General features: G+C 46.0%; 3 protein-coding genes across 3 annotated transcripts, besides 3 other annotated features; 1 reads left to right on the top strand and 2 right to left on the bottom strand.

Moving 5' to 3' along the window:
- Window positions 1-61: 61 nt before the first annotated feature.
- Window positions 62-84: a microsatellite.
- Window positions 85-190: 106 nt separating this feature from the next.
- Window positions 191-212: a microsatellite.
- Window positions 213-1,723: 1,511 nt separating this feature from the next.
- Window positions 1,724-5,083, bottom strand: PVX_100935 (cell division protein FtsH, putative; the record flags this gene model as incomplete). Its single annotated transcript, XM_001613883.1, has 2 exons — window positions 4,808-5,083; window positions 1,724-4,423 (listed from the first exon to the last, which is right to left on the bottom strand). The coding sequence occupies exon 2, from the start codon at window positions 4,412-4,414 to the stop codon at window positions 1,724-1,726; it is 2,691 nt and encodes an 896-aa protein (XP_001613933.1). The 5' UTR covers window positions 4,415-4,423; window positions 4,808-5,083.
- An 82-nt stretch (window positions 5,084-5,165) lies between these two features.
- Window positions 5,166-5,188: a microsatellite.
- A 160-nt stretch (window positions 5,189-5,348) lies between these two features.
- On the top strand, window positions 5,349-6,947 carry PVX_100930 (hydroxyethylthiazole kinase, putative). Its single transcript, XM_001613882.1, has one exon. The coding sequence runs from the start codon at window positions 5,858-5,860 to the stop codon at window positions 6,764-6,766; it is 909 nt and encodes a 302-aa protein (XP_001613932.1). The 5' UTR covers window positions 5,349-5,857; the 3' UTR covers window positions 6,767-6,947.
- A 200-nt stretch (window positions 6,948-7,147) lies between these two features.
- PVX_100925 (DNA gyrase subunit b, putative) lies at window positions 7,148-10,016 on the bottom strand (the record flags this gene model as incomplete). Its single annotated transcript, XM_001613881.1, has 2 exons — window positions 7,148-9,936; window positions 9,995-10,016. The coding sequence occupies 2 exons, from the start codon at window positions 10,014-10,016 to the stop codon at window positions 7,148-7,150; spliced, it is 2,811 nt and encodes a 936-aa protein (XP_001613931.1).
- Window positions 10,017-10,251: the final 235 nt, after the last annotated feature.

The raw sequence follows: 10,251 nt of genomic DNA, 5'->3' as shown, positions 1-10,251 counted from the left end.
CACAAATGGGAATCAAATTAATGAACGCATTTTTACATTCATTATAAAAACGCTTTTTTATGATTTTTTTTTTTTTTTTTTTTTTTGCCATGCTTTATTTGTAACTACATATCGTTATAATTTTAAAAAAAAAGAAAAATGGAAAATTAGAGGAACTCCTGCGTTCTGCGGAAATGCCCCTCTCCCAATTGTTTTTTTTTTTTTTTTTTTTTTTCCCCCCCTTTGGTGCATTCTTACACTTGTAAAAACTGTCAAATGGAGAAGGTCAAATTTGTAGGAAGGTTGAAGGCCTAACTGTATTCTCTTTTTTTCTGCACATAGGATAATGATGGAGGAAGCGGTTTTTATGTGCTCACATGTATGCACTTATGGCAACCGTTTATAAAAACTGGTTCGTTCTTTTCCACTCCCAGCTTTTTGCAAGCTTCCTACCCACTGTCGTCAAGTTGCATCTCACCCAAGGGGGGGACTACCACGGTATGTTCAGCCATAACGCTGCATACATTTAAGTTCATTTTGCCGGTTCGCATATGGGATGTGTCTTCAAGTATGCCCCCCGCTTAATTCCTCCCATTTTTATGTTTAACGTTTTTTTTTACCGCCATATGTTTATCGTCACTCTACTTCGGATAGGCCCCTGCAGAAGAGTACGCTGCACTGTGCCTACAAAACGTGGTTAGCCATTTTTCACGTGAAAAAACAAGTGGGGGGTAATCCAAAAAGGGGGAACAGCGGAAACGTACCCAATGAGGTATTTACGCGTACGGTTTATTTGCCACACGCGGATTATCACAAAAAGGGGAAAATTATTTTTTTTCTGAACAGGAGAAAACTTTGCGCATTATGAAATTATTTATGTATTTTTTTCCCTTTTTCCACACTGCTATTTAGCAAAAAGGAGGGTTTACAAAATAAGGGGGCGAAGATAGCTGGGGTGGCTTTGCTCCTTCCCCGGGTGCTTCATCTTCCCAACATCACGTGTTTAAAGAGGAAAGGTGAAAAGGAAAATTCGCGAATTTGGGGGGCATCAAAGTGAGTTGCGAACAGTTTTTGTCTAGCTAGCATCCTACGTGAGCACTCAGCAGAGGGTTCTCTCCCAATCGGTAGTACTACACACCTGCTGGATTTTTCCACATCATCGTGGAAGCAGCGGAAGAGGGGCAGGAACTCCCCCATTTCGCCTGTCCACCCGTTGATTTGCTACTCAATAGGTTTAAAAAAAAAAAAATACACACCGTTGTGGTGAACCAGAATGGGGAAGCTTTACATAAAATTGTGAATTGAGAAAACCTCAAAAGTGGGTGAGAGCTGTGTTAAACTAAAAATTCGTTGGGGATAAAAAAAAAAAAAAAACAATTAATAAGACATACACATCTGTAAATTTGCTTTGGAAGGACACAATGTGAGTAGACAGGAGCCACAGGCACAGGGACAGGCACATATACTCTCGTATACGCGCCTCCATTCATTCGTGTGCAAGTGCGTTTGTATGTTCACGCATAAACGCCTTTTTTTTTTTTTATTATTGACAGCTGCTTAGAGCGCACCTCCTGCGGGTCGAGCAGTACGTGGACACGCTAAGCTTTTAAAAAAATTGTTTCCATTTGGTGCAAACAGAGGGGGGACAAAAAAAAGGGGAAAATAGAGGGGGGTTGGAATGGACGGGGCAAGATGGCGTGGAAGCATCGACTCAGAAACACCGCTGCAGACGCACCGCCCAAGCCTAGCTGCCAAAAATGTCGAAGAGGAAGAGTTTCCCCAAGTTGTGCTCAAAAATGTTGAACTTCTTCATTTCGCCGACGTTCTTTATGTGGGACGTGTCCACGGCCTCCTTGAAATTGTTAAGGGTCAATTCTTTCGCTTTTACAAAATCGGGGCTTTCGTTATCGCCGTTTTGTTCGTAGGGGGGGGCAAATTCCTTGCTCAACACTTCGCTCATATTTTTTACCACGCTGTTGTTATTGCCGCCGTCGGGCGAGGGCCCCTTCGGGTAGCTGCGTTTGTCCAGTTTTCCCAATGGGTCATTTGGGCCATTTGGATCATTTGCGCCATTTAACCCATTTTTGCCATTTCTTCCATGTTCATTTTGGAAATTTCCCCCAGCCGCCTTCCTATCCGCGTCGTACGGTTTATGCTCATTCACAACTTTCAGTATTTTCTTATTCTTAACATTGGGGTCTTTAGCATATTTCTTCCTTATCTTTTTGACGGCATTTTTGGCGCTCTTCCTCACAATTTCGATTTTGCCATTATCTGTGGTGGGTGCATGTCCGTGCTTCTCCCGTTCACCTCGTTTGCCCTTCTTTTTGAGCACATGGTCGCTGCTAGCACGTTTGAGTTCCTCCGCGGGGGTTCCTTTATCGGCCTGTTTTACTTCCTGTCGGTCATTTGGAAGGCCCACATTTGGAAGACCCACATTTGGAAGGCCCTCATTTGGAAGGCCCTCATTTGAGCGGCTCTCATTTGGCTGGCTCCCATTTGCGCTGCCTCCCCCCCCACGCGTGGAATTTCCCTCCCGCTTCTCATTTTCTGGGCCGCTTGCCGCACCGTCCGATTTGGAGCCCTTACTCAGAACAGGCACTTTGCCGGAGTAATCCCTCGTGTTGTTTGGGTCAATAATTTTTTTTATTTCCTCTCCGGATAGGGTTTCCCTATCGAGCAGTGCAAAGGCTAAATTGTCCAGTTCCTTTCTGTGCCTTCTTAAAATTTCTTCGGATAAGCTTTTACCCTTCTCGACCAGCGCCTTCACCTCCACTTCAATGGTGGAAATGGTTTGAGCTGATAATCGGTTTGAGGAATACCCGTCTCCCATTCTTTTCTTATAATTCAGTGGGCCCAGCTTGTCTGACATTCCCCACTCGGTTACCATTTTGTAGGCAATTTCGGTGGCTCTAGAAATATCACTAGAAGCACCACTGCTCGTTTCAGATTTTCCAAAAACGATTTCTTCCGCGGTTCTTCCACCCATACAAACGGCTAGTTTTGCTTCCATTTGGCTTTTAAAATAGTTGTGCCTATCATCCACGGGGATTTGTTCTACGTACCCAAGGGCGTTTCCTCTTGAGATAATGGTAGCCTTATGTATTGGGTCCGTTTTGGGTTGAAGAAAATACGCCACGATTGCATGCCCCGCTTCATGATAGGCAGTAATTCTTCTCTGATGGTCGGACTGTCTTAGAGATTTTCTCTCTGGGCCCATGGAGACTTTATCCCTAGCTTCGAACAGCTCCCCAATGGTGACTACACTTTTTTTATTTCTAGTGGCAAGGATTGTTGCTTCATTTACCACATTTTCTAAGTCGGCACCTGAAAAACCAGGAGTCAATCTGGCTATCTTGTCAATATCTTCTGCCTTTAAATCGCTTTTAATTTTTTTGATATAAATTTCTAGGATCCTTTTCCTCCCATTAACATCCGGTAGGGGGACATAAACGATTCGATCGAATCTGCCAGGCCGTAGTAGGGCACTATCTAGAGTATCTATCCTATTGGTTGCACCTATTACCATAATATGGATGCTGTTGCTGAACCCATCCATTTCGACTAACAACTGGTTAAGCGTTTGGTCATGCTCTCTCTGCCCAGCGCCATTCACAGAACCGGAACTTCTCTTCCCTCCTATGGCATCAATTTCGTCAATAAAAACGATCGATGGAGCAACTGACCTTGCGTGAGCAAATAACTGTCTTATTCGCTTCGCCCCTTGGCCTACATATATCTCGATGAACTCTGGGCCGGAGGTATAAATATATGGGACATTTGCTTCTGTGGCAACTGCCCTAGCTAGCATAGTTTTGCCTGAGCCTGGAGGGCCAACGAGGAGAACCCCCTTAGGCATTCTTGCGCCCATTTCTTGGTACTTTTCTCTGTTCCTTATAAAGTCAACAACTTCGAGGAGTTCCAATTTTGATTCATCAATTCCGGCGATTTCTTCAAATCGGATGGGTCTAAAATGGGGAGAGGAATTTTTCTGGGACTGATCTTTTACGGACACCTTGCCATTTTCCCCTTTCTTACTTCTGTCATTTCCGTAAGGCTTCAAAGACGCTGACGTGTTGCTGGTGTTAAAATTGGAGCTGTTAAAATTGTCCTTGTAAAATAATTTATACGTGATTATGGTCATGAAGAATGGCCAAATGGCAAAGCCGAAACATATGCCCAGAAAAAAAATCATAAAATAATTCCATTTTTTATTTCTCTTTTTGTTAAAGAAGTTTTCATAATATTTGTACTTCCTATTATCGTTATTTGTTTTTTTGGATTTCTTCTTGTTCATTCCCGTCGCCTCGTTGTTCTGTAGCAATGCAGAATTTTCCTCATCGCCATTTTTCTCTGACCCTGTTGACGCGAGGCTTTCATTTTCATACTTGGCATTCATAATTCTCTTCACCGCGTTTTCGTAATGCTTAAACATGTGTTTGGTCTGCAGCGGGGGGGGGTTAAGCGGCGCAAATGTCGCAAAGCGCAAAGTCGTATGTGCCGCATAAATGTGCAGACATGCGCCCACATGCGCAGGGGCTTATCGTGACTGGCCTCTACACAGGTGTGCATCTATTGCGGCCTCCCCCTGGGAAGATGCGTAGACGTGTGGGGATACCTTCTCTCCCTAAGGTGACATCACATTACAGTACATGACAGCGCCTGGGAGGGACTATCATGTGTTGTGTGCCCCAACCCGACGCGCGCTCGTCTGCTGCGGAATAAGCCCGTTCGCAAATTGCTGCTCTGGCCTATCCAAAGGTCCCTATTTTTTTTGCGCTTTAAACGTGGGGCATTACGCCGGCGCGATAAGTGTACATAAAAGTACCTGCACAGAGGGGACGCGCCCTGGGGGAAGTAACAAACGAGGAGCTCAGGATGTTCACTCTTATTCCCATCAAAAAGGGGTGGCCCTGCATTCATGCGTGCAAGAACGCTGGTACCATTTGGTTTTTCACTCGGATGTACGGCTGGGGAGCTTCAAAAATGCTGCCATTATTTTGCGGCCATCCGCTTGTGCTGCTTGTATCGCTTACGCCCTTGTCAAAATTGTGCCATACAAAAATGTCATGCTTTGCGAAGCTTTATTTTTTTTTCTCTCTTCGTTGTGCCGTTCGGCAATCCACTTGGTCGGGATTTTTTAATCTTAACCCATATGGTGTTATCGCCAGGAATTAAGTGACATCTCTTTTTTTTTTTTTTTTTTTTTTTACACCACTGCGCGGTATGCCATATATATGTACCGTTTCATGTGGGGAGTCTCCCTCCCGCAAAGGGGCCGAATGGGCTTACGTTGAGCCCCACCATGTTATGCTTCACTCGAACTGGGGAAGGTAGATAACCTGTGTTAGCCATAAGCCAAAGCGGCAGCGCATTACATAGCCCTCTAAGTGTGGCAAAATGTATGGCACACTTTATGCCTACCTCTTTTATCACCCCTTGAGTTATTCAAATGTGGTGCAACTGCGCCTGGGTGAAGGCCTACGTAGGAAACGTTTTTTTTCCTAATTAACCGCTTTGCCACAGCACCTGTTGAGTTTTTCAAGTGGGCAGTTTTTTTTTTTTTTTTTTGTGGGACCCCTCCATTTGGTATGGTACAATTGTGTTTTACATTGTGAGTAGGGCAACGCCCATCCGCCGATCGCGCCCCATTTTTGCTCCCACCCAGGTGTGGGGATACTACGCGTACAGATGAGGCGTTCCTCCGCTGCTCCCACCACACGGTGATGAAGAGACCACTCCAATGGGCACATGCCACCTTAGGGATATATCCCCCCCCACGCAGTTCGCCCAAACGTGTAGTCTTTGCCACCCTTACGTGTAACACTACCGTTAGCGTTTTTTTTGCCTTTTTTTTGGGGGCCAGCCCTTGAGCCAGATGAATCGGTGGAGGCCTTTCTCCAAAGTGAGGCACTTCTCCGGCCTGACCAAACTAACCAATGTGCGAGAGCACCAAGATGAGATAATCAGCTGCATAGAAAAGGTTAAGGTGGTGAACCCACTGGTGCACTGCATCACGAACAGAGTAACAACGGAAAAGGTGGCAAACAGTTTGTTAGCATTTGGTTCCTCCCCAGCAATGATTGACAACCCTAAGGAGGTAGAACAATTTGCAGAAATAGCCTCCTGCACATATTTCAACTTAGGCCTGCACACAAGTCAAGTGGAAAACATACATGTGCTAGACAAAATGAGACAGGAAAAAAAAAAGGAAGAGTTCATTTTGGTAATCGACCCAATAGCCGTAGGGGCAACACAGTACAGAACAAACCTCATAAAAGACATCCTTGTTAAGTGCAAGCCAAATGTCATTAAAGGAAATGTAGCTGAAATATTTTACCTAGATAAAGGAGAGTTCTTTGGGAAGGGGGTAGATAGCAACAGTAGTTCATCACATACCCCAAATGATATAATTGCTAGCGCAAGGAATGTTGCTTTGAAATATAACTGTGCAGTTGTCGTCACGTCGAAAGCAGATATCATTGTCAGTCCCTGTTCAAAATTTGTAGCCCAAATTAATTGTGATTTAAAAATTTTGACAAAAATTACCGGCTCGGGGTGTTCGGTTGGTGCACTCTGCGCTGCGGCAACTTCGGTCATTCCGCAGAACCCCTTTATAGCATGCACGGCCGCCACGCTAATTTACAAGCTGGCCGCCTTTAAGGCCTACCAAAAGGAGACCGGCCCGGGTACACTCAGCCATCAAATAATTGACAACATTTATTTTTATTCCAACCACCCGCACTTTATGAATTTGCAACTTGTGGACGTGTACGCGGTGAGCTGATTTGAAGAGCTAATTTGGGGAGCTAATTTGGGAGGGCTTCTTTTGGGAGAGCTAATTTGGGAGAGCTTATCTGATCCACCCCAACACCGCTTTCCCTCCATCCCCTAGCTCGCTTTTCCAGACCGCAACTTTCTCGTTATTCATACGCAACGGCGCCAAATGGGCAATTAACTAGTTCGTTAAAAAGAAATAATTTCAGCCAAATGGGTGGGTCATTTCCCCCGCTGGAACGAAAAAAAGGACAGCAATAGTGGGAGGGCCAAAGTGGCCTGCAATGTGATGCAAGTAAAGGGTGCTCATAAAAAGGGCTAACTAAAGGAGGGGCCCCTAAAGGCTAATACACCCAATTGCCGAACCACACATGTGTGCGCCTCCCAGGAGTCACCCCGGCGCGGGCGAATTCTCCAGAATGAAGCTTTTGCGCAACTTGGAGTCCTCCCCCATGAGGGAGAAGATCAAGTTGTTGGCCCGCATGGCGTCGCTGACGGTCACCCTGATCAGCTTGCGCACGCGCGGGTCCATGGTGGTGCTCCACAGTTGGTCGGCCATCATCTCCCCGAGCCCCTTGAACCGCTGTATTTCGTACCGCTTGGAGAAGGTGAAAAATGCGCTGTTGGCGGCGGGATCGGCATTCTCAGTGTTCGCTACACTCGAGTCATCCGTGCTGAGCTCCCCCTCTTTCGTCACCTCATCAGCGCCGTTGTACCCAAAGTTCAAGTCGGCCAAACCGGCCAAACCGCTACCACGGTCGTCACTTGGGAGGTTCCCCCCGCGGGTAGGTTTTCCCCTCCCCAACTGGGCGCTCCTGTGCTCCGCGTGAGAAGACCTATCCTTGTCCAACAGCCCCAGCAGGACATTTAACTCGTCATCCGAGTATGTATGAATGAGGGTCTTAGAATTCTTCGTACTCACGTTGAACTGCTTCATTACTGTCTCCTTTATGGTGGCGTCAAAAAATCGGTTGTATGTGACTTTGTATAAGGGTGGGCAGGCAACAAAGACGTTTCCATTTTGAATAATATTTTTCTGAAATCTGTAGAGAAAGGTAAGGAGCAGTATTCGTATGTGTTCCCCATCGACGTCAGCATCCGTCATGATGATAATTTTCCCATACCTCAGGGGGGTATCAAAAAGGGGGTTCTTCTTCTTACTCACCAGTGCGTTGTTAACTTGAGCATTTTCCTTTTTGCCGCTTCTCAAATCATACTTCTTTTTGAGATCTTTTTTTTTACTATTGATGGTGCTTTTCCCCTTGGCTATTTTGCTGTTTTCACAACTGACGCTCAACCCGATGGCCGTTATGAGAGACTTCAATTCTGAGTTTTCAAATATCCTTTTATTATTTTTAATTTTTTCTACGTTAAGTATTTTTCCCTTTAAAGGGAGAATCGCCTGTATCTCTCTGTTCCTGGCTTGCTTAGCACTTCCAGCAGCACTGTCTCCCTCGACGATGAAAATTTCATTTCGATTTATATCATCACTTATACAGTCGACTAATTTTCCTGGCAAGATGGTGGCATAGCACTGATTATTTTTTGACCTAATTAAATCCCTGGCCGCCTTAGCCTCCTCATCACTTGCCTTAGCTTGTAATGCCTTCAAATAAATTGTGTTGAGCAAATTTGGTTCGAAATCGAAAATTTCAGACAACTTTTCAAAAATGGCACTTTCCAAAATGGGTTTTAAAAAGTGGGAACCGAGTTTAGTTTTGGTCTGTCCCTCAAATTCTGGGTTATTCATTTTGATCGACAAAATGGCCGTCATTCCTTCCCTTATGTACTCTCCTGGGATGTTAACAAAATTTCTTGTTGCCTCGTTTTTTTTTATATTAAAATTTACACACCTGCTTATGGCATACTTCATCGCGTCTACGTGGGTCCCCCCATCGGTCGTATTTACATTATTCACAAAACTGATGATGTGCTCATGGTACTCACCTTGCGTCCACTTCAATCTTAAATCGATATGAACATTTTTATGGTGACAAGTGATGCTAATAACTTTATTGCTGTCTTTGAACAGGCTTGCTTTATTTTTCGTTAGGCTTTCCATGTACTCGTCCAGCCCCCCCTCGTGCTTTATCACTTCGTAGGGGTAGAAGTCTAGGTTGTTGTGCTCAGCGGTGTTCCCCGCATGGTCTGCCACATCTGCCAAATCTGCCGCGTTTGCCGCGTTTTCCGCTTCCGCCGCCGCTTTCTTGGCCGCCCTCTCATCGTAAAAGTAGAAACTAAGCCTGTCGTTCAGGTAGGCCAGTTGGTGGATCCTATTTCTGATCATCTCCGCGTTATGCCTGATGGTGTTCTTAAAAATGGTGGGGTCCGGCCTGTAATGTATCTGCGTTCCTCGCTTGCTAACTGGGCAGTCCCGAACACTTAGCGGGGTTACTACTTTTCCCTTTTCCAATTCGATGCTGTGGATTTTGCCCCTTCTGAAAACCTTCACCTTCATGAAGCTGCTCAGGGCGTTGGCAACGGACAGGCCGACTCCGTGGAGGCCGGACGAGAATCTGTACATTTGGGAGGGGCTTTTCTGGGGAGCTTCCTTTGGGGTTTTTTGGGGGGATTTTTTTTCGTCCAACTTTTCCGCCCCCCTTTCCGCCACTCTTGCCTTGGCCTTCTGCTCCCCCTTGTGCTCCCCCTTATGCTCCCCCGTTGCGCCCCGTTGGTCTTCCCCGCCTCCATCGCTGAGGCCCCCCACGGAGCTTCCCCCCTCCAACTGCGCATCAGCTTCGTCATCGACAAACTTCGCCCCGGAATGCAAAACAGTCAGAACGGTTTCTAAAGCCGACTTTTTGGTCTTCTCATGAACATCACAGGGTATGCCCCTTCCATTGTCCTCTATCGTAACACTCTCGTCTTGGTGAATAACAATTTTAATTTCGTTACACTCAAAGTTATTGTATTCGTCTACCGAATTGTCAATAATTTCGAACAGTATTTGGTGGAGGCCTTTCACGTCTGTGTTCCCGATGTACATGCCAGGTCTCTTCCTCACAGCTTCCAATCCCTCCAAGATGACGATGTCCTTTGCGTCATAATCGTTGCAGCGGAAGGGACGGCGGCTTTTGTATTGCTCTCGCCCCTTCCCTTTTATTATTTCCGCCCGTCTGATGTTTGTAAAAAAGAAGTACTGTTTTCTCTTCTTCACTTTTTTTCTATCAAATGAATTTCCTTTTTGTGAAAATGTTGCCGCGTCACTGGGGGGTGGACAGGGCGCTCTCCCCCTTACCTCCCTTCTGAGGAATTTCCATCCTCTCAAACGGCCAGTCGTGGAGACGCTAGCGCGGCATGTTTTCCCCTTCGTGCGAGTCAGGAGGTGTTCCACGAGGAGGGCGAAAATGGGGAGGGACTTCGCCAGCCGCATGTTCATCATAAGTTAGTTCGTGCGCTATTGGGCGCGCTTAATTCCAGCCGATTGGGGGAAGCAGCACGGATTGCCTCCTCCAAGCCCCAGTTTTCAAGCATCAGAGTGGAGCTCTCCTTTTA

This window comes from Plasmodium vivax, chromosome 14 (genome assembly GCF_000002415.2).
Source record: "Plasmodium vivax chromosome 14, whole genome shotgun sequence".
In the NCBI taxonomy this organism is placed as follows: Eukaryota; Apicomplexa; class Aconoidasida; order Haemosporida; family Plasmodiidae; genus Plasmodium; species Plasmodium vivax.
This window is presented reverse-complemented; position numbering and strand designations above follow the sequence as displayed.

Bases quoted from the DNA above. Each gene is read 5' to 3' on its own strand.
- PVX_100930 (XM_001613882.1), top strand. From the start codon at position 5,858: ATGAATCGGTGGAGGCCTTTCTCCAAAGTGAGGCACTTCTCCGGCCTG.